General features: G+C 41.2%; 1 protein-coding gene across 1 annotated transcript in view; it reads right to left on the bottom strand.

Annotated features, from left to right (window-relative positions):
- garre1 (granule associated Rac and RHOG effector 1) overlaps window positions 1-23,054 on the bottom strand; it is a 34,997-nt gene that overhangs the window by 10,149 nt on the left and 1,794 nt on the right. The window contains exons 2-6 of the mRNA XM_070959460.1: window positions 11,213-12,661; window positions 1,916-2,128; window positions 1,054-1,194; window positions 659-754; window positions 255-416 (exon numbers count right to left, since the gene is read on the bottom strand). Coding sequence (XP_070815561.1) covers window positions 255-416; window positions 659-754; window positions 1,054-1,194; window positions 1,916-2,128; window positions 11,213-11,716 — 1,116 coding nt within the window. The 5' untranslated portion in view covers window positions 11,717-12,661. The remainder of the gene's footprint in view (window positions 1-254; window positions 417-658; window positions 755-1,053; window positions 1,195-1,915; window positions 2,129-11,212; window positions 12,662-23,054) is intronic.

The raw sequence follows: 23,054 nt of genomic DNA, 5'->3' as shown, positions 1-23,054 counted from the left end.
TGTTACACTACAGATGACACTAAAACAACACAACTAGAGCTTTTAGCAGTTCATATCACTGCTGAGGTCAACACTCGAAACATACAAATATAGACCCAGAACAAGTTAGTGAGAACAACACAATCATGCAGGAAACATGGTTGTGACTTTAAACCTTTAGGATGATTGACAAGGCAGCTTGAACATTTTGGGAGAACAATATGGATAACCAATAGGAGTAGCCTAAAGCTGACCACTCAAGCCAGGGACCATACCGTTTTCAGTTTGAGGTTTTCAGCCGCTGACTCATTGAAGGACACTCCTTTGAGGAAATGTGAGCCGATCTGTACAGGGATGGTGGGCAGCTCGCACTGGATGGGCTGGGAGGTGGTCTGCATCCTGCCCGCCTGCTGGGCCTCTGCCTCACTGCAGCAGCCCTGCACACACACACAAATTTGTTAACACATACACAACAACGTAAAACACAAAAAACGCTGACAAGTGATGGAGGCACACAGCAACACAATAATTAAAGGACAACTAGTAAACATTTTGCATACAGAGAGCGTGTCAAATTAGATTTTTTCCAATCAATAAATCTGTCCGGTTACAAGACTAAATTATCCCTCTGCACTAATCATTTCATTCATCTTTCAAGACTTTTTGAGAGTCAACCCACCTGTAAGGCTACCTCCACAGCTTTGGGGTTAAGATGAAAGCCGGTCTTCAGTGCATACTCACTATGGCCCAGACTCTCGAGTGCTGCTTTGTAGGCCTGTGTATGTAGAGAAAACACGCCCGGCTTTCAGTCCAACAATGATTTCAAAACCAAGAACAATCGGTTTTGATGTTACACTTCCTCAGTAATGCAGATTCATTAATAACAATATAATAGTTCCTGTTTATCAAATCAAAATGACTGTACATTTAGCTGACGGTGATGTAAAAAACATGTTTACTTTGCTGGACGTCCATTTCATTCTTAAAACATGTCTCGTGACTTTGCTAAATCAACAAGCCAATGGACTAACAGTACTGCAGCTCCCTGTCCTGGCTTTGGGGGTTATACTGTACCTGTAAAGCATTGTCAATCTTCATGTTGAGCTCCTTCAGCTGGTGCTCAGGGATGGTGGTGTTGTTGGAGCAGAAGAGTTGCTGAACCTGGATGCCTGCCAGGCAGCCGTCCCGGCCCCTCTCTCTCAGCCTGGCTGTGGCCTGAGGGCACAGCGGAAAACTGGGTCTGAGTGACTGACAGCAGGAATATCTACCCTACCACAGCACAATCTCACAGAGAAATGCTAGAAATACTTCAGAATGGGTGGATTTTACTGCAAAATGAAATGACCAACATTTGACGTGGTTGTTTATAAGGATATACACAACTTTAACAAAGGGTGTTCTATTTATTTTCCTCTAATAAAGCAAAATAACTCATGAAAAGATGTTAAGCACTGGCAAAAACCTAATTTTAGATGATAAAGAGCATGTGTGTAGCTTTTGAAAAACAGTCCTGGCTGTCTCCCTCTGCCTAAATGACCCCCCAGCACATTCTATCGGGGTCTATCCAGGCCTAGTCCCCTCCAGGGCTAACACTCTGCATGCCAGAGCTTAACAGATCAACCCACTATTCTCCTCTCTGCCTCACCTTATACAACAAAGCTCAAAATGGGCCAATGGGACTGATTAACTTGGGGATTATTTAGGTCCCCTTACAAAATTCCCTCCTTTACATGGGTTAGGGGTTAGAGGGGTACAGAACATAATATTGCAGGTTCACAGACAAATGCAGCCCAAAAAAGAAGAAATGGCTGTAAATCATAAATGGCATTGTATTTCTCAGGAATGTGCGACAAGACAGCTTTTCACCTCACACAGACAAACCCCATATTTCCAAGGCCCAAACCAGGAAGAGTCCTTGGAGCGGCCTGCTGCATACCTGAGCTGCACCTTTCCATGAGCGGGAGGCTTCCTCCAACTCTGTGAGAGGCCCGAGATCGGAGCTTTGGGAGCGGGAATTTGCACAACGCTCCTGGGCCTGCGCAAGAGCCTCCGCTAGGCAGGACTGAGCCACAGGCTGAACTTTCTGTAAAGCCTGTGATAGAAACTGGAAATGGACCTGCATCACCGTGAGGAAGCACCGACCCAGCACCTGAAAAGACATGACAGAGGATACTGCTAAAACACACAATGCCTCATTCTCATAGGTAAGACTCTAGAGCACCTGAGTCACAATGTTTGATATACCAAACAATATGGATGCCAATATGGTAGGAAACTAACATGTATGTCCACATACTTCAGTGACTAGTTAACCCTCAACCAACTTTCTTTCTTTTGAGGAAAGAGAATAATATGCTTGACAAGAAAAGAAACTGGTCTATGGATTGTTCTGTGGTTTGAGTGTGTGTGTGTGTGTGTGTGTGTGTGTGTGTGTGTGTGTGTGTGTGTGTGTGTGTGTGTGTGTGTGTGTGTGTGTGTGTGTCTGTGAAAGGGAGACATAGAACATTTGTTGATTTACACTTAAAGTGCAGCCAAGGAAGCAACATTTAATGCCATAGATCTGTATACTTAATAAAAAGTACAGAATTGCTAATCAGTGTTGAAACACAACTTCTCTATTGATAAAACAGAAGCATCCCAGGGGAAAGATGAATCTACTTGAGAAACACTGTCCTTGCCAAGACATGGACTGGTGGTTCAAAAGGCTTTATCATCATTGTCTCACTTAAGCAGTAATTTGCTCAAGTTCAGTAGCAATTTTTAGTCTTTTCATATATATATTTTTTAATTTTCTGATCAAATTCAGGAAAAAAATGAAAAAACAACAGAAGAATATATTCAATCTCATTCATTAAAACACTGCTGCAATGTCCAAACTTGACAAATATTTCAGGGTGACACATCTCTCCACACCTACTGAGTTGAAAGTGTGTGTTTGTTTGTGTGTTTGTCTGGTGAGAGAATAGTCCAGACTTAGAGGCTGTTTGTTGTCCAGTTAGCAAAATAAGAGAAACAGGACACCACAGGGTCCACCATGGTCACAGGGTTTTCTTTTTCAGGTACCTGCTGAAAATATCTCAAGGGGGAGGCTGAGTTGTAAAAACAGAAATATTCTACTGCTTCCTAACAGCAGACAGGAAAAATGAGACGCAGCTACTTCATGGAGACCAACACCAAACTGTGTCAATACAAAATTCCACCTATCCACTATGTTTTATCAAACAAGGTGTGTGTGTGTGTGTGTGTGTGTGTGTGTGTGTGTGTGTGTGTGTGTGTGTGTGTGTGTGTGTGTGCGTGTGTGCGTGTGTGCGTGTGTGCGTGTGTGCGCTAAAACAAAGTACTCAAGACTAGGGGGAGAGTGGCAAAACATTGATGACATCATTGACACGACACTGTACATCTCTGATGTGATTAAAAACATTCAAAAACCCGTTTGCTAAGTCAGTGTGCTCGGTGGATAAATAAAAGCTACATGGCAGCAAGGCTGAGGTAGAATTATGAGGTTAGTTTTTCTCTTGCCAGTGAGAGCAGGTCAGAGAGCCCAGCCAAAAGCCAGCACATTGCACAATTGGAAGCCAATGTCTTTGTCCCTGACAGCATGTTTACATACAAAAACCTGCTTGCTCCTGTGCTATTACCATCTACTGTACGTGCCTTGAAGGTGTATGCAAAGAAACTACTTTTATACGGTGCGTAATATTAAAAATTAAAGCAATATAAAGGATGGCAGAAAAAAAGACAGTGATTCTGAGTCACTATCCTGACTGGTGATGGATGATGAGGTCAAATTATCGTGTGCCTTATCTTCATCAATTATGATATTAAAATTTGTGAGCTGGATTCAAAGGAATCAAGACTAAGAGGCATTCAGCTTGTGTTAACGTCAGCATGCTAAGGTGCTCGATGATAGTGCTAGAATGCTGATGTTTAGCAGGTATAATGTTTATTATAATAGTTTTGCACATTGGCATGCTAACATTGGTTAATTAATATTAAACACAATGTATAGCTGTGGCTGATGGAAATGTCAAGTTCTGAACCTCATACTGGACAAACTGAAACTTTGACCTGATACTTGATGAAAGTTCAGGGAATCAAAAGTTTTCACAAATAATTCTCTGGGTACCACAGATGTCTGTACCAAATTTCACAACAATCCATCCAATAGTTGTTAAGATATTTAAATAAAAAACAAAACTGTGCTGGTGGCACTAAAGGAAAAGTCAGAGGATTACCAAAGTCAACAGAATGTATCCTCTGGAGAACATGACAGTCTGTACAAAACTACATGGCAATCCCTCTACTACTACTTACAATAAAGACATGAAGTTAGTTTGATACGTCATCTGCCAAAAATAGACTAGGCAGAGCTGAGAGACACTTCTGGGTTGCCTGTAAAATGCACTGGAATTACAAGTATTGCCTAGAATGGCTGTAATCAACTCCGGTGGCCATGTGAAGTGGAATCTGTGGGTTAGGAGCAGTGGGCAGCCACTGTGCATGACCCAGGGACCAACTCCAGTGGAGTGCCTGCTTGACTGCTGTCAACTAATCCGACCAAAACCCACCATAATGGCTACCCATAACTCTGTATGGACCCAAAAAATGGACCACAGTGGTGGCCTGACAGACAGACACATGGAGAGACAGACATTACCATCACCAGAGCTGTGTCACTAGGAGGATAATAAGAACAGCAGCTGTAAAATACCAGTTTGGGTTCTTTAACTCAGACCACTGCATAAAATCTGACAGATATACTGGCCATCCGTCCACCTACTCTGAGCTTACTCTGGGAGGTTTGTTAAACTCAGGCCCAGATCCAGCATGCACAAGATTTGAAATTCCTAAACCCGCTGCTGACGTTGAGCAACTAATCAGAGTCCAATCAGCCAACAGTATTCAGTGTGTATAAAAAGTAGACAAACGCGTAACAGACGACACATATGGCCTGATCGTGAGGCTTGGACACAATACATACAGCCAAATAAAGCAAACTGATATCAAACAACGCAAACTGCAGCGTATGTTTGAAGAGCAAAAAATAGCATGAACACAGGCTGACAGTGAGATAAAATGCAACTCCAAGTGTTACAGAGTCCTCTACAATAACCAAGTGAGGAAAAAAAAAGGAGGCCATGGCTACAGCACTAGATAATGGATAACACATGTGATTGGCTGTGCAGTCATGGAAAATATGAGAAATAACAGTCCAGCAGAGCCAAGCTGACGGTGGGCCCCTCTTAAGCCCAAACAAGGCGTATCATGAATCAAATCAACATTTATACTTCCATTTTCTGAGAACACCTGTATTGTAAGTGCACTGAATCGAGTGATCTAGACCTCTTCTAGGGAAAGGGAGTGTGAGGCTGTTATCATAACTAGATGGTTATATCAGGTTGCATGGCTATCCAAACAGCCTGCACTGGTTCGGTAATGTCAACGATAAGTCTTTGTCTTTCACTGGCTCACCACCTCTCATTTTCATTTCTTCTTCTGAGTCTCCCCTTTTACACAATCATTCCAGGGAAACTGGAACGTCATAAATGTCTTGACGCCCGAATTTCTTGGAACTGGTCACTTAGATCTGTTGGTACTCTACAAACTGAAACTGACTTACTGTGGAACTTAGGAAGTCCTTCCAAACATGATTAGCTGAGTAGCTTTGAGCTTTAAGTGTAAAAAAATTAGATATGAAATGTCTTTGCTTGGTTTAAGTGGGGCTCTGCTTTAAAGGACATCATGATTGGGCTAAAACAGATATTCAAAAGGCGCCCTGTGGAGTATTTTTATCAACAAACAAAAGTTATGTTGACATTCATTGTTCCTCACCAAAACACACTGCGTGTTTCCTTGAGGTCTAACAAACACGCATATCCTTTCTTTGTCAAACATTTGCCAAAGCCAGCTGTTTTTTTAGCGTGTTAATTACTGCACTGTTTACATCCGTATTTGCTAGCTTGCAGTCTTCTTCATGTGCCTTTGAGGGCATGTTTCTGCCACCTGCTATTTATTGGTGAAATAGCATGAAACCATCATCAGGAACGTGTATCATATCACTAGCATGCGTATGTACAATACAAGCCAAACTGAAAATCAAAACACTGCTTCATAGCCCTGCTAGTTGACAAAAACTAACCCTGAGTGCCTGTTCTGGTCTGAACTGAAAAAAGAAGCATGCCCAGAAATGTTGTTCCACTGGCCTGTAAGCAGCAGCTCTCTCATTACAAATCCTGCATATGTTTAGTCTTACTTCAGACCTCCTGCAACTAAAACTATCTCAGCTTTGCACTTTTGGTACACACATTTATGTGCTCCCTTTTGCCTCATGTCATCCTGGCAGCCATACAAAAGTTCATGAGGTTGAAGCCTCGTAAGCTTAAATTGTGTGTTATATGGTGTCCTTCACCGTCTGAGCTCTGCTCAAAATATTAGCCTCTTCTCACGCAGCTTTTTCTCTAATTTCGTATCACTCCAACATATATACATATACATATATATAAGTCAACACAGCCAATGAATATAAGTCTTACAATGAATACATCACATGTCTCACTCCGATTATATGAATCTCTCATATGATATGACCACATTACATCAACAAACAAGCAACTGTACTAAAAAAAGACCAAAGGGTTGTTTTTCCAGTGTGCACTGGAGTTGGCTGGGAGAGTCTATGCAGTTGTCTGAACAGAACAGGATGAAGGTCTTTCTGGTCGTGGGGACCTCTCTGTCTGCCTCTGGTCCTCACTCTGTGGTTTTAACTTACAAGCTCGGAAAATGGCCTCTAAACAAACCGTGACATTTTCATGCATATTTGGCAGTGGAGTGACTCTGAGCAGCCAAGGAGCCGGGCTTGGATTTGGAAAAAAAGTGGTTTGTTTTGCAGACTGCACTGACCTAAAATTTTGGGGGCTCTTGGTTAAAAAAAAAAAAAAAAAACGGGGGGGGGTGCGGCAGCAAAAGAGAGAAAGAGGAAAAGGAGACGTGAGCTAGGGAACACTGGGGGAAAAGCTTCACATACCACAACTCCCCAAACTCAGAAATGGATTTGGTTCGTTCTGAAGACCTCATAATACATCCAGCTGCCAAACAGCATTCCTGACTCATTCAGACAAAGGAAAGTCCTTTGCAGTCAAAAATACATCATGTCGTAAGGGACCTGCTGAATTAGCAGCGATTATCACAAGCTAGGCCTAAACAAATTTCATCTGCATACATGCTACTTTCTTCTGTCAAAACACTGCAGGTGTTAGAGCAGATATTAAGTCAAAATCAATGCTCTTCAAGAATGAACACAAACCTATCCCACAGATGACTCATGACTAAATCATAAAGCTTCTTGCAGATTGATTCAGTACGAATTAAGATCAATTATCGGTGCACGTGAACAACACTTTGATGATTTGATCATCGCCAGCTTCAACTGATATTTTTCAATTTTTATGGTTTATACACATACATGCCCTCTGTCCAGCACTTCTTTTGTGACTGTGTTTTTTTATATGAATACAAATGCCTTTTGGGTTTAAGAGTCCACTTACTGGGCCATATGACCCCACTACATTTCGTTACTGAGTGACATCAAACTTCACTCTCCCAAAACAACATTATTGTACATGTGCCGTGTTTTCGCAGAGGTTAATACAACGAACATGCTCCAATACAGCCATTGTAAAGTAAAGCATAAAAGTGTTTCCTTCTCTGCTTTAACAAACGTACCCTTTATGCCCAGGGCCAGACAGCATGTTTGAGTGCCAAGCCATGCGGTCTAAACTTTCACAGACTTGGGCTTCCTCTAATATTCATATGTGCATAACCAAGACCACAGAGAGTCAGATTTACTGACTGCGGTGCAAAAGTGTTTCCTGTTTTGGGCTCAGCCACATCCACTGAGGTCCTGCAACTCCTCCAGTGTCTTAGCTGCAGCCATGTGCCCATTCACTGATACATGCTGAAAGATTATGGAAAGAGGAATAACCTCTTATCTTTGTTTCATATTGTAGAGTTTTAACTAACAGAGCCACCTGTGGCACATTGCTACAGATTTGTCACAGGTGCCACAGAATCAGATATACTGGGAATATCTCTTTGTCCAAAACCTTAAATGCATTCTTAAATTAGTACAAAGCGGCAAACTTAAAGACTGACAGGTGAAATAAAGGAATGCAGGTAAAGCAAAGAGGAATTCTGTCTGAATACAAGCAAGCAAACAACCTTGAGGCAGGATGGCAGCTTTCTTTGTGGATGGTGCCCTTGAGTATTTTGTATACTCACCATGGAAAGTGTGTGAGTATGGACCCATTGGGGATTTGGTTTGTTTTGTCATCATCACATCTTGTAAATGCCACATATATTCGCTTTTTGTTCTTTATTTTGTTCTTTGCTTTTTGGACTTTTCTTCTTTCATATGTTATTAATGAAGGTCTGAACTTTCACAGACTTGGGCTTCCTCTAATATTCATCTGCCAATAATATCTGTCTTTTTTTCTTCAAACGTTATTATTACTGAATAAAATGCCAGTAACCACTGGACTCAAGTCTCAATGGGAATATACTCAATTAACTGTAAGCCTCTATTTGCTGGCACGAGACAACAGTTAAGGGCGTCTTCACCTAATCTGTGGGGTAGCCCGTGTACAGCCACACGGGGAGTTCCACAAGCTCACAACTGTGTATTAAATGGAGGATAAATAAGCAGATGCAGTAATCATAAGGTAAGATGGGGTTTAGACTGGGGGAGGTGTGGGTGTGGTGTCCTGCTGAAAATACAGCTACGTGATACTGATGGCAACACATGAGAGACTGTCTACTCAGGAAGCAAAGTAACAGAACAACTGTGTGAGAACTACTATAATTGAAATTTTCCCTGACAATTGGCAATTCAAGATCATTACTGTTAAATCTGCTCATTTTTGAATAATTGTTTCCAGATCTTTTTCAGACTGATGCTGTAACCTCAAATGAACCCATGTTTGAGGTCTGACAGGGTCAACATGCTTTATCAAACCTGGTTTCATTAACCTCCTGACCTGGGTTTAAAGTGAGTCTGACACAGCCTAGATTTACAACGCCGTTTCCAAAAAAGTTGGGATGCTGTGTAAAATACAAATAGAAAGAGAATGTGATGCATTTTGCAAAACATTTAAACCCCACATTCAATTAGAAATGGCAAAAAGACAACATAGCAAAATTTGATGCAAGCAAAACATTTTAAAAAAAGTTGGCACAGTGGCAACAGAAGCCTTGAAAAGTTGTGAAAAGCTAAAATAAAACAGCTGGTTTCTCACAATGAATGATGTTAACTGGCAACAGGTTAGTAACATGATTGGGTCTAAAAAGAGCCTCCCAGAGAGGCTGAGTCTTTCTGAAGTAAAGACTCTGTGACAGACTGTGCTGGCAAATGCAGCAACAATTTTAGGATAATGTTTCTCAGCTTAAAACTGAAAATAATTTGATTTCAGTCTCTATAGTACATAATGTCATTAAAAGATTCAGAGAATCAGAATAAATCTCTGTCCGCATGGGACAAGGCTGAAAGCCAATATTTGATGTCTGGGATCTTTGGGCCCTCAGACGGCACTGCACCCAAAAACAGACACATATCTGTAGTGGACATCACTGCATGGGCTCATGAACACTTCCAAAAACCATCATCTGTGAACACGGTTCATCACTGCATCCACAAATGCAAGCTGAAACCCTACCAAGCAAAGAAGAAACTGAATATAAACCAGATCCAGAAATACTGCCACCTTCTCTGGTCCCGAGCACATTTAGGATGGACCGAGGAAGTGGAAAACTGTCCTGTGGTCTGATGAGTCAAAATGTAAAATTCTTTTTGGAAATCACGGACACCGCATCCTCCTGGCTAAAGAGGAAAGAGACCATCCAGCTTGTTATCAGCTCACAGTTCAAAAGCCAGCATCCATAATGGTATTGGGGGGGCATCAGTGCACATGGCATGGGTCACCTGCACATTTGTAAAGACCCCTTAATGTTGTCTTTGTGCTATTTTCAATAAAATATGGGCTTTAAGTGTTTTGAAAATCATCACATTGTTTCTATTTGCATTTTACAACCCAACTTTTGGGAAATGGGTTATAGCAGAAAAAGATAAGCAGAGGTTTTTTGTCATAACTATAGGATTACTGCACTGTATAATGTTATTGCTAGTGGCTTCTAGTTCTCTCAGCAACAAGGTCTGCTGCTCTCAATAATGTTCACATTCTTTTCTTTCCACTTTCATAAATTCCTCAACTCTGTTCAGCAAATATATTTATACAATATGTGACATAGTGCAGATGCAGACCCGATTCTTGTGTGAACAGCAACAACCACAGATGAACCACTCTGTAATTAATAGACGTGTGTGTGTGTGTGTGTGTGTGTGTGTGTGTGTGTGTGTGTGTGTGTGTGTGTGTGTGCGCGCGCGCGCGTGCGTGCGTGCGTGTTTCTCCCTCTGTGGTGTGATGTTTAGGGAAAGCTTAAACTCTCTTGATTAATCAGGTGTGACAAAAGACAGTGTAAAGGAGAGAGAGAGATATGGAGGGAGAAAATGATTCCCCTATCACAGCTGAGCCCCTTGGTTATTTAGTGCAGCAGTCTCCAAATCCTCTATGAAACACCTCAGCTACAATGTTTTGCATTCTACAAATCAGCAAATTCAGAGCTATGGAAAGATGGCGTGGTATTCAAAGTGACAAAAGATGACTTTTCTTCTCACATCCTCAGTGTTTTTCACACCTCACCCTTAGATCCTGACACCAGCTTAACACTGGGCGTGAGAAGCATATTTGAGCCAGGAAACACTGATTCATGGAGGCAGCCTTCTCACAGAGTGCAGCTAAGCATCTCAGCACTACCGCTAGAAGACGAGTCATGAGTAAATGAATAAGGCACCTTATCTGGTGTTTAACTGTAGCACCTCAGGTTGTGAGCTTAACTAATTCTTTCCAGGAGAGCAAACAGTGGACTCAAATGTCAGTGAGTTTTTTGTTTGGTGAAGGCAAGAGACAATGTCATTTTACTTGAATCAATACAACGTTACATATTCAATCAAGTTTGCCACATGTATTTGTCATCTATCATATAAGGTACGATCACAATGAAATCTAATCAGTTTTGTGTGCGCGTGAGAGAGAGTGTATAAAAACTGAAACTTGCTTATATACTCCAGTATATATAGAAGTTCAGGTTATTTGTTATTGAGAGATGGTGTGCGAGCACAAACCTCAACATCCTGCAGGCTGAAGTCGTTCTGGTCTTTGAAGTTGGCGGCCCCGGCGCTCAGCTCCATCAGCATCTTGGCGATCTCAGGCTTTATTGCTGCAGTCAGCCTGCTGGCCGCCTCCATGACGTGTTCCTGCACGTCCTTCAGTTGCATAGCTGCTTTGGAATAGTGAGAGTTCCTGAACACACTGCTGAACAGGTCTGTGAGGAAGGCGCTGGCCCTGCAGAACACATTGAGGGCATCCAAATATTTTGAAATGCCTTGTTGGATGTCTGCAACCGCGGTAGTGGTGCCAGAAGGAGGTGGGTGGCAGGTGCCAGGTATGCCCACCCCGCTGCCCATGGGCGAAGAGGCCGAGCAAGAGGAGGCCAGGGAGGCGCTCAGGGTCCGGCTCAGCTCAGGCATCTGGTACTGCTGGTGCTGTTGTACTTTCTGCTTGGACCCGCCGAGCAAAAAGCGACGCTTATAGTCCATTTTACTTTCCTGCACACTACAACAATACATAAGTGGTGCGACAGCACCGGAAGCTGCTGTTTTTTGTTTTTTTCCCCGCAAAGTGCTCTTGTCCTCTTTACAAAAACGCCAAACCCAACGGTCCTGAAACTGTTCAAGTTAGGTTAAAAGACAGCTCAAGGATTTCACCTGCCAGAGGCTCATCTCAGTGTGCCATAAAGAGAGGCAGCACAGACTTGGGTGAGGTCGGAGGGTGATCAAAAAGTCTAGCAGGCTGAGTGAAATGCTAACATGCAGCCCTGCTGCAGATCAGTCTAGCCCAGCTTAAAAAACAGCACAGACACACCTTCAGATTCTCCAGTTTCCAGCTGCAAACAAAATTATCATAATAGGGGTGGGAAAGTCAAAAACACTCCATAATTACTTAAAGTGATACTACAGCCAAGTTTTAAAGTGCATTAACTTTCCTTCAGAATGGGGAAAAAATCCTTCTTCATACAGTATATAGAGTATATACACATATGTATGTACATATATAAATCTATGCCAGCCTGCACTAATAAAAGTAGAAAATCCTTTTAAAAGCTGAGAGGAAGAATGAAATGCAAGGAAAGTGAGACACTGGTCAACAGAGGAAAAATGACAGTAATAAAACAAAAACAAGTAAGTAAATGCTGGAATCAGAGGATGTGGTTTGGGCTCTTCTTTTGCACTGGCTGGCAGAGGAGCTGTGGGAGGCAAAGGGCAGACAGATCCAGTCCGTCTCAAATCCTCTTCACAAAGCAGGACTCTGCAGGCAGTGAGCAAGTGGCCAGCTGATAGCTCTGTCTGCCTGTCTGAAGTCTCCAGCAGCTTCCTGGTTTCTCCCCGTCTGCTGGCTGAGGTAGATATTACTCACCGCGGAAACAAGTGTGCTTCCAGATCTTGCTGTTCTCCGCGGATGCAGATTAGAGCGACAAAAGCACAAATGTATCTGTAAGGCCTCTAGGTCATTTCCTGAGGGAGGAAAGGGCAGAGACACAGAAAAGAGGGTAAATATCATGTCAAAGAGAAAGGATGAGCTTCATTTCAACTTTTTACTGTTACACCCCAAAATAAACAAAGCAATAAACTGTGACATCCATAGTATTTTGGGATGTGTCAACCCTTGTAGTAATATATAAAAATTGTTATTGTCCTGCTCTGATTAGAATAGGATCACATGCAGCCACATTTCTCAAACTTGGTGGTAATATTATATTACAGATTGGTAAAGAGCCGTGGTTTATGGTTGTACATTTCTAGACGATTACTAACACCATACCTCACAGACAGTGTCTCAGAAAAGAATCTCTGGCAGTGTCTGGTTTAGCAGAACACAGCTGCAGAGACAAATTCCTGCAACAAGCCATTGTTGGAAAACACTGCAGCGTCTGTTGAGCTCCACATAGTAGGAGTCACAATACTTTCATTCAATACCCCAAGCATTATGTGACTTGCCCTTCTCCCTTTGGCCTTTTCAGTTGATTACGAATATAATATTTTACATTGTCAAGATCAAGGGGATTTGGCCTTACATCTCTTTCTATAAGCAATCCAGCCAGCCAAAGGTCAGCTGGTGAATGCAGATTTTCAGAAAAACATGTTTAAGACTGAACACACTGAGATTTCTGACAAGGAAATAAGGGCGGACATATTTCTACTGATCTGCAATAATATAAAATGCAGCATGCAAACTGTGTCAACAAAGCTGACAGGAACTAGAAATAAAAACTACCTTAATTTGGTGTCAGAAAGTCATTTGCTTGTCATCTTTCTATCTACCCATCCAAGCATAAGAAGGAACCATTGGAAAAGGTGGAAAAACAGGCGTTTTATTTACCTGAGTTAAAACCTGGATTCAATAGTATGAGTCTGTGTTATACTTTAGGTTAGTAGGTGTATCTTTCAAAAAAAAAAACAGTTCATCATTAAACCTATTCCTATGCTCTGTTGAGCCCTAGTGGCACTGAACTTGATACAGTCCTGATGATTATACTTCATGGAACACCAAACATCAACATGACAGACTAATCTGTTAGATACACAGCTCCCTACGCAGCAGGCCTATCTTTCTGTGAAACAGCCAGACCCTGTTATCTTGTAGCACCATGCTAAAAGTTTCTGTGTTTTGGGATGAGTCAGGAAAAGCAACTTGTGGGGGAAAAAAATATTGAAAAAAATAAATAAAACACCATCACCATCCAGCCTGTTGTCACTGCACGCTAAGCAGCTGCATAGTGGCCTTACATGCATGGCGCCCATTATGCATCCACGCCAACATGCTCTGACCTTCAAACCTCACTTCCTTTCACAAACAGAGGGGTACGCCCGGCAAAAATCAACCCAGCCTCATCTGTCCCTGGCTGTAAAGTGGAGAGACAGAGCCAAGGGAAACTAGTGACCTCCTCATGAAGGGACAACAGAGACGTGCTTCGCATTTTTAACCCCTATAGAACCAGCAGATATTTAAGTTATTATTTAAGATGTTGCACAGAGGGTTATCTACTTACAGACACATGCAAGCATAGTTACACTTGAATCAGTAGGATTTTACCTCGCTCGTGGGTTTGCACCTGCTCTACCAGTAGGGCTGCAACGATTAGTCGACGTTGTCGACAAAAATCGATAATAGAAATAGTCGACAATGAATTCCATTGTCGACTATTGTCGCCAGACGCGTTTTTACAACAGAGAGAGGCATCTCACTTGATTATAATCTCTGCCGAGAGTCGCTCATGCGCAATAGCGTCTCTGTCTCTGAGCGGTAACATACGGAAATGGCGGTGTCAACAGGTACGCGTACCAAAACTTCTAAAGTTTGGGAGCATTTTAGCCTGGATACGGCGAATAAAAAGACTACTTGCAAGGTTTGCAAAGCAGACCTTGCGTATCATGGCAGTACCTCGGTGATGCACGAACATTTAAAGAGAAAGCACGTCGGGCAGTTGAACGAAACGGAGTCTGACTCGCCTCGGTAAGATTCAAGTAACATTCAAGCCAATACGGTTTTTATCCGCTCCCAGAAGAGAACATGTCTCACACGAGACCATGTTGATATGCTGACTTTTCTTAGTATGAATAAACTGAACGACATAGCCTGAGCCTCATGTTGATTTTAAACCTGGTCTGTCCACCATGACAGGTTTGTGTCCAGGTTATATCACACAGTCCATGTTTATAACTTGAATATGGACAACTCTGAATGCTTATTTTCAGCCGTGTATCTACAAACGTCAGTTGTTAAAACCGTTAGATTTCAGACTGTTGAGAAAGAATTGTTAAGTTCTTTTGCAACAGACTGTGCAGTTGACCACTGAATGTACTTCACGAAATGCACATAATATTTGTTTTATTTACTGTTCTACTGCTGCTAATGAGCCTGTTCTTGGTTTACAGGAAAAAAAAAGTTTACTTGATTTTAATTTATTATTTATTATTTATTTGCCTGTCCCTAAAAACAGACAAAAAAAGACAGAGGTTTATTTATTTATGGATTTATGTCTCTACTGACTGAGCACTGTGCCTAATTGGTTTTAGACAGGACATTTTTATTTAATTTTTGTACGAATCCGCAGTATGTTCAATAAAAGATGTATTTTTCATTGTACCCATCTTTCTTGTGTTTATTATCATTTGCCACATATTTAAATCAACTTCATGCTAAATTTAAGAAAAACTATCCGATTAGTCGACTAATCGTTTCAATAGTCGGTGACTAGTCGATTATTTAAAATAGTCGTTAGTTGCAGCCCTATCTACCAGTGTTACTTGTTTATTTTCCAAAGCTTTCTTAGGCTATGTTCACCCAGTGTTTCCCCAAACAAAGCCTGATGATTTCCACTCAACAGACGCTGCTGTGTTAATTACGTCAGTGATAAATTACATCAGGGGTTGGTTGATGGCTCAATGTGGGAAAGACTTTTTCAAGATCTATGCATATACTAGGGATCCAATATGCCAGGGCAGTATGGCCATGGATACAGACCTTGCTAAGTGAGTTAGGTATCAGCCATGTGTCAAAGTCATTACAAAATCCAGTTGCATTCATTTGGTCATAGCAGGCTGCTCTGATTCATATCCTTGTGTTTTCTTATATAAGCAATGGACTTAATCAGTTACTAAGCCGCACTGCAGCTGTATTATAATTTCCTCAACAGAACATCACACCACACATCTACATGTGGCCACATCACTTCTCACCCTTTACAACAGTGAGTTTGACAATGGTTTTCTGCACTGCACACAAAAGTATACCATCAATCAACAAACTGGGCGGATGAATTCAAGGTACAGTGTGTTACCAACTCCTTAAGGATTAGGTTTTCCTTTAAGAAGCATTTGCTGGGTGAGCAGCATGTGCACACGGTCTACTTTTTACTCAGTTGCAGTTTGAGAGCAGCTAACTACTACGACAGTGCAGACCTCTAAATCCCAGGGATTACAGCAACAGAACCTGCCAGGTGCCCAGCAATGCCTGCTAGCTGACACAGTTAATAGGATATTAGCTTTAGTGAGGAAAACAGGAAACCTGAGTTCAGCTAGCCTGGGGCTTACCAGTCTAGTTCTCACACTTTCACACTATTGGGCTAAACAACAGGGAAGAGTACAGAAATACAGTATGTGCATCAAGTTGTTTGGAAGAAGTTTAGCAGGTCAGCAAGTCCAAAGTATGGGAAAGAAAGAAATTTCACTGTATGTGCACGTCATGTCACAATGTCACGACATGATTGTTTTTGTCGTAATGGCCCTGCAAAGCAACTTGGGATGCATTATTATTTTTACATATTATTTTCCACTTCATCTCTTGATACCATACTTGTTTTGCTCTTTATATAATTATCTATTTTAGTATCTCTTGGAAACACCATCATCATGCAGAATGAAATGAAGGACCTGCTCACAGCACAGCACTAATTGTGTGGACAGTGGTTAGACAGTGTTAGCAAAGTGGTTTGTATGACCAAAAGTTACATATTTAATCTTTGAGATAACATTTTGCATAATTTGTTAGATTCAATTAGCAGTGGTATTCCAAAGTCACAGTTTTGACATGAGTTTACTCAAATCTTTTCTCATTCCATGATAGTAAAAAGTTGCTTTAACACATTGACTTATGTCTATATCAAATGTAAAAACTTTGTAAACTTTGTTAAAACTAAGAAGATGTGCATACAGTATACTGTGTGATACTAGTCTGCAGGATGTTACTGACACACGGCATCTGTTTTCAACTAGTTCTGTGGATTTTGACTTCTCCAAGAATGAAAAACTCCTCTTTATTTGATGTAGTTTATGGCTCCATGGTCCTCGGAATGAACAACAAAAGTAGGAACTGATGAAGTGCAGTGAGTCACAGTCCATTCAGCCTGAACAACAAAGCCAGATTTTGTTTCGGACAAAATTGTGGGCAACTTGCTTTGTTGCATGGTTGTTCCAGGCAGATATAATATATCTATGTAACATTATTAGAGAGTGTTAGCAGTCCACATTTCCCTCCTGACTATAAAACTCCGTAAGCAGAGGTTATCCCAAGAGAAGCAAAAACAGCATCAATATTAATGAGGCCTGCTGGCTTCTCGGGGTAGCTCGATTGGCTGCCATCCTCCTGTCGCAGGGCACACTGTATTAAAGACTGCACCCAAACAAACACATGTGATAGGAGAGTCCCTCTAGATATGCTCTGGAGTTGTGCCAGACCACTTTAATGTCCTTCCTCCAGCAGAGGCTCCTTCAGGCTAATGTTAGCTCTATTTTCCCACTCACTGTACATGTCAGCTGCTCAGCTGCAACAGGAAGGGGGTTAAAGTTTCCTGGAGCAAGCTCCCTGTCGCCAGTAACAAAAACGTCAAACCAAGTATGCCACTGGGTAGGGGTGTGTAGTAAATCAAAGTACCAGGTATGAGTTACCTGTCTGCGCAAACCTAAGGCCAAAGAATTGCAACAATCAACAGACAACTACAGGGACATTTTTCAAAGTGGTATATTTCTAGCAATAAGCTCCAAAATGGTTTTTGTTGTTTCACTTCAGTAAACCTAACAGCCCACTCAAAAACAAATACCAAATTCTTTTTTCCAGTTTTTCGGAGAAAAACCTGGGATGGTGACCAATGCATCTGCACCTTCTGCTACTGGCTACTGGGCAGCTCTCTCAAGCATACAAGTGCCATTGCTCAAAGGCACCTTCACACCAGCTGTTGAGAAGCATTTGCCTTTTATCTTATTCACTTTCCCTACACAGATTTACCACCAGATTGGACACAATAAACCAGTCAAGTCGCCTCTGGTCACAAGCCCACTTCTGTAACCTTCAGGATACAGCCACTCATTTTACCAATAGCAGTTACTTTTGGATCTGCGGCCATATTTGTGTGAATGTCACATCACAGCTAGGTAGCTTAATAGCTGTGGATGGGGCAGCTGTTACCCATGCTGACAGCTCCTTATCCATCTGCCACTGTGATGCAAACACAGGCCCTCTGACGCTCCAGCCACAGGCCCGACATTAGCTCTCTCATGAAGTCTATTTCAGCCTCCATGGCAAAACAGCTGCCCTACGGTCCGCACCGCACTGTTTTTAGACACTCCAAAAGGTTCAGCTCAAAGAAAAATGTTATCCCCTACATCTGTTGCCAATGAAGCAAAGGAATGCATTTCCCCAGAACCGTCTTAAAGTGGGTTCAAACAAGCACAAAGAAGCAGGTCAGGAAACCCAACCATAAATTAGAAGACATTCTCCTCAAAATATAATGTCATTGTGTTAAAACACACACATATATATATATATATATACATACATACATACATACACACACACACACACACATATATATATATACATACACACACACACACACACACACACACATATATATATACATACATACACACACACACACACACATATATATATATATACATACACACACGCACACACACACATATATGTATATATGTATGTGTGTGTGCGTATACATATATGTGTGTGTGTGTGTGTGTGTGTGTATGTATATGTATATATATGTATGTATGTGTGTGTGTGTGTGTGTGTATGTATGTATATATATATATGTATGTGTATGTGTGTGTGTGTGTGTGTGTGTGTGTGTGTGCGTGTGTGTGTGTGTGTGTGTGTGTATATATATAATAACTAATTGAGTTTTGGAAAGCATGACTCACACTTTTTATTTGGTTAGAGAAGCTTCACTGAAGACATTCCTCAGAGCAGATAAGCTATAGTAAAGTCAGAGAATCAGCAGACAGGTCGAGGAGGTCAGTCCAAATGACAGGACAAGTGCCGTGAGCAACTGTGTGACAGGAGCTGAGCCAGGCTCCTCTTGCCCACGGAACACAAGGAGAGTATTGTAGCAGGCCCTGGTCTCCTCATACCAGCACGCAGAAAAAAAACACACTCACACATGCAGCTGCATGACTCTCTGAAAGGAAGAGAAAAATAAAGGCTTTGGCTACAATTTAATATTAACTGCAAGAATAGCTTTTCTTCCATCAATACAGTGTTTCTCCAGGAATTATTTTGTCGACAGCTGCAGGTTTAGGTGACTGGGTGTAATGTTTTGGTTTTGTTCCCACAGCCTACCCTATTTTGGTCCAATGTTTGTTCTGAGAATTTGGAACTAAAAACACATTCACCCTGATATTCAGTTATCATAAAAAGCTGTTCACTGTTCTATGACGTCATAGCCAATTCTGCTTGATCATATTTTTTGGCTGATTCTGCACTGTCTAAAGCAGTAGTGAAACTTTTCCTGCTGCTGAAACAAACCATTTGAGTAAGTTAGGACAAAATCTAATACTCATATCAGTGAAGAGGCTGATACGGTTGGTGAACAGGCTGGATAATATTAGGCTAACCTGTACTGTCGTAACAGACTTTGTAAGTAGCTTATGGCTCCAATAAAAATAGCAGACGGGCCACTCTTACAAAGGCCATACTTGAGGACCCCACAGTTTTGTGTCACATAAGCAAATATAAGTTTCAACATGTGCCTTTGCCTTAATCAAATAATACCATAATAATTCCAACACTCTAAGAAAAAAAACAATCAATTTACTAATTAAGTTCCTCCAGGGGAATCAAGATGACAATGGACTTTTAAACAGACATGTGAATGCCAACAAATACACCATCTGATTTGATCTAATCAGAGCCTTTACACAAACTAGCATACATGTCTTTCAGTATTCAACTGTAAGCAAACAGTAAGCTCAGATATCCCCTCCAGAATAGCAGTATACAACAGTGTGTGTTTAGTGTGCCCAACGAGTGGGTTTCAACAAGTGAAAGCTATGATGAAAGGCTCTGACGTCAATTCCATTCATGAAAGGCTGGTGGCAACCTGTGGAGATAAAAATGCTTCCCTCAGCCTTTATTGAGCAAACTACATACTGAGGTTACAGGTTGTGCTGCATGCTAGCCACCAGGTTACTGTATTTTTAGCCAGGGCAAGAGAACGAATTTATTCTTCCACTTTAGGCACAATGAGGCAGGATATGAAGGTGCTACAGAAGTTAGAAATTCAGGCTAGGTCAGACAAACAGCAGAACTATTTCTATATATTTCAACACCAGAAAAATCAACCAAAATACACCAGTAATATTAGCAACAGAAACCAACAACCTTCTGCACAGAATAGAAAGAAAAGTTTCCTTTCCTTGGCTTGAGGAGTGTGTGTGTATAAAACATTGAGAGGTATGATAACAGGATATAGTAGGGTGGTGGAGTAAGGGACCTCTGAAATAGCAAAACCTGGTTCAAGGCACTGCTGAAGTGCTGTTGAGCAACCTATCAAATCTATATCAGCTCCACTATTCACTGTTTAGCTATGTAGGTGACCCCGACTTTTGACCTGTTTGTGGAAAAGCACAAGCAAAATACTTCCTGCGGGGATTAAGAAAGATACATATCACATCAGATTAAAGCTTTGGGTAGCCTTGATTCTTGTTGTATTTGATCAGCTCTAATGCATGAGCATTCATGCATCTCACTGGGAACATTTGACTGAGGGGCAAATAGCTGACCACAAACTAAGGCAAAGCTGGTTTCCCAGGAGACAAAGGCGAGATTTCCCATGCTACAAGCCCTGTCCCCCTTATTTGTAAACCTGCTTGCTGCTTCCCTCTCGATGAGGACTGGCATCTTCTTCAATTCTGCCTGGAAGTAGAAAGTAGCCTTTTTGGTTCAAATAAGCTGTGTTTACCAAGCAATAGATGAAACCGTAGTGGACCAGATGTTACGGACGAAGCAGACCCTTGCCCCTGCCCCACACCAGTGCCAACAGTTGTTAGTTTTGTGAATCTAAATGACAATCCTGTCACACAACACAAACATGCATTTCTCTGATGCGTGGACTGGCAAAACTTGCTGTAGGTGGGTATTACCTAACACACTGATGGAACTGCAAACAGCCATCTTTTGCTAACTCTTAAGCCAGAGGTAGACAAAACAGCATAACTACCACAAAACAATGCTATTCTTTTTTGTGTAATTGATGTATAATTTGATTCTGTACTAAAAAACATTATTCCCATTGTGCCGCTCTTATTCAATATGCTTCTTCATCCAATCTTCTTTACATTTTTACTGTTCACTTTGTGCATTTTCTTTTAACATTTACTGGATTTCAATTATCTGCACCTTTTGTGAAATATCACCAACTATATACAGTACTGTCACAACTTAGATTTGGGGGTCTCTAAACCAATATGTCCAAAGATGTTAAAATGGCCTGAAGGATTAAAAATCTTTCTATAACAAAGCGTCACTGGCACACAAAACAACATACTGCTCCTTAAAAGCATCAAAAATTACATTAATTATCAAACCTTTCTAATATGATGACATCCACTTTGACTTGTATTTCATGCTAATGAGTCAAATTGTTAAAAAAATAAATAAATAAAAGACCACTGAACTGATTTGATTCAGGGAGGTTTCTGTCACCAAAGCGTACCAAAGCATGAAAATGTTAAGATATCTCTAACATATACTAATGAAAGTAAAACCAAGCCAAAAATAACTAAGAATATTTCTGGAAGGTGTTGCCTGGTGGAAGCCACAAACCAAAGCTAACACTGAGCTTCCTTCTTGTGACACCTGTTGTTCCTCTGGTATCATCTTTTGGATGTGATCTTCGTCAAAATCTAGAACTTAACTTAGATAAAATAGCTAGTGGCCACAAACACTCACCTCACAAATAATAAAATGCATAAGCTCAACTAATCTGTTAGGTGCAATCTGAGGAGAGAGAGGAGAGAAAGTAAAATAAAACTAAAGTAAAAAGGAGAGAAAGGAGAAAAAAGTAAAAATGATACAAAATTGTTAGAATTCCCAGGTTCTAATAATACTATGGCCTGGATTAACTCATCCCTTCCCCCTGCAGAGACTCCTCCTATCACTCATCTGTATAATCTAAGACTGTGCAGCAAGAGAAACTCTAGGAAGCTCCTTTGTTGAAGGAAATATCATTCAGGACAGTGGAGACAGTGCCAGGAAAGCACAGGCAAGGCCTGTACTCCACCCGAGGCAAGCGCAAACAGTAATCCTGTGACTGTATGCTGACTTCCTCACACATGCATCCGGATTCGCTGTTAAGCTAAGGTAAAGTGTCACTCCTGGTCATATCACATGTTGACAAATACTGACAAAGACAAAAAAAGAGTAAGAATAACTGGAGCCTTAGTGCTTATCCAATACCTGAGATGACTGTTCAGGCACACAGTTGAATAAGCTATTGAAATGAATGAGTTTAAACAGAGACAGGAATTTTGCAGAGCAAAGCAAGTATTTCCACAGTGACGCAGCTGTGTCAGATGTCAACATGCAGGTCCAGGATTGTTTCAGTGAAAGCAGTACAAGCCTGCAAAACTCAACAAAAGGAGACGAATGAACTTAACATGAATGCCTCCTAAGTGTGAAATTACATTTTATTAAGAGCTTAATGTCAGTTAAAACAGTATTAGACACCCAGTCAACACCATCAACATAAATACAATCCTATGATTGAAAATAACACAAACAACCTTGTGCGATTCAAAGTTTAAAAAGTCATAACTTTCCACAGTCATATTTCTGAGCCCTGTTAACAACAATTTGCTTTATAAGGCAGTAAAAACAAATCCATCTCTTCCAAATATTGGAATAAATTTAGCATTAACATCAACAAGCCAGTGAGCAAAATTTGATTTCCCAATTCTGTTTATAACAAGTATTTTCCCCAATAAAAAAATGGATGATGATATAACAAATGAAGCTGACTTTTAGATTCCACCTGAGAGCAGACTGGCTGCTTATGCCAAACCTTGCAGCCCCTGATATTTTTTCCTTCAGATACCCTAAATCACTGACTGTGAT

This window comes from Chaetodon trifascialis, chromosome 1, assembly GCF_039877785.1.
Source record: "Chaetodon trifascialis isolate fChaTrf1 chromosome 1, fChaTrf1.hap1, whole genome shotgun sequence".
Lineage (NCBI taxonomy): Eukaryota > Metazoa > Chordata > Actinopteri > Chaetodontiformes > Chaetodontidae > Chaetodon > Chaetodon trifascialis.
This window is presented reverse-complemented; position numbering and strand designations above follow the sequence as displayed.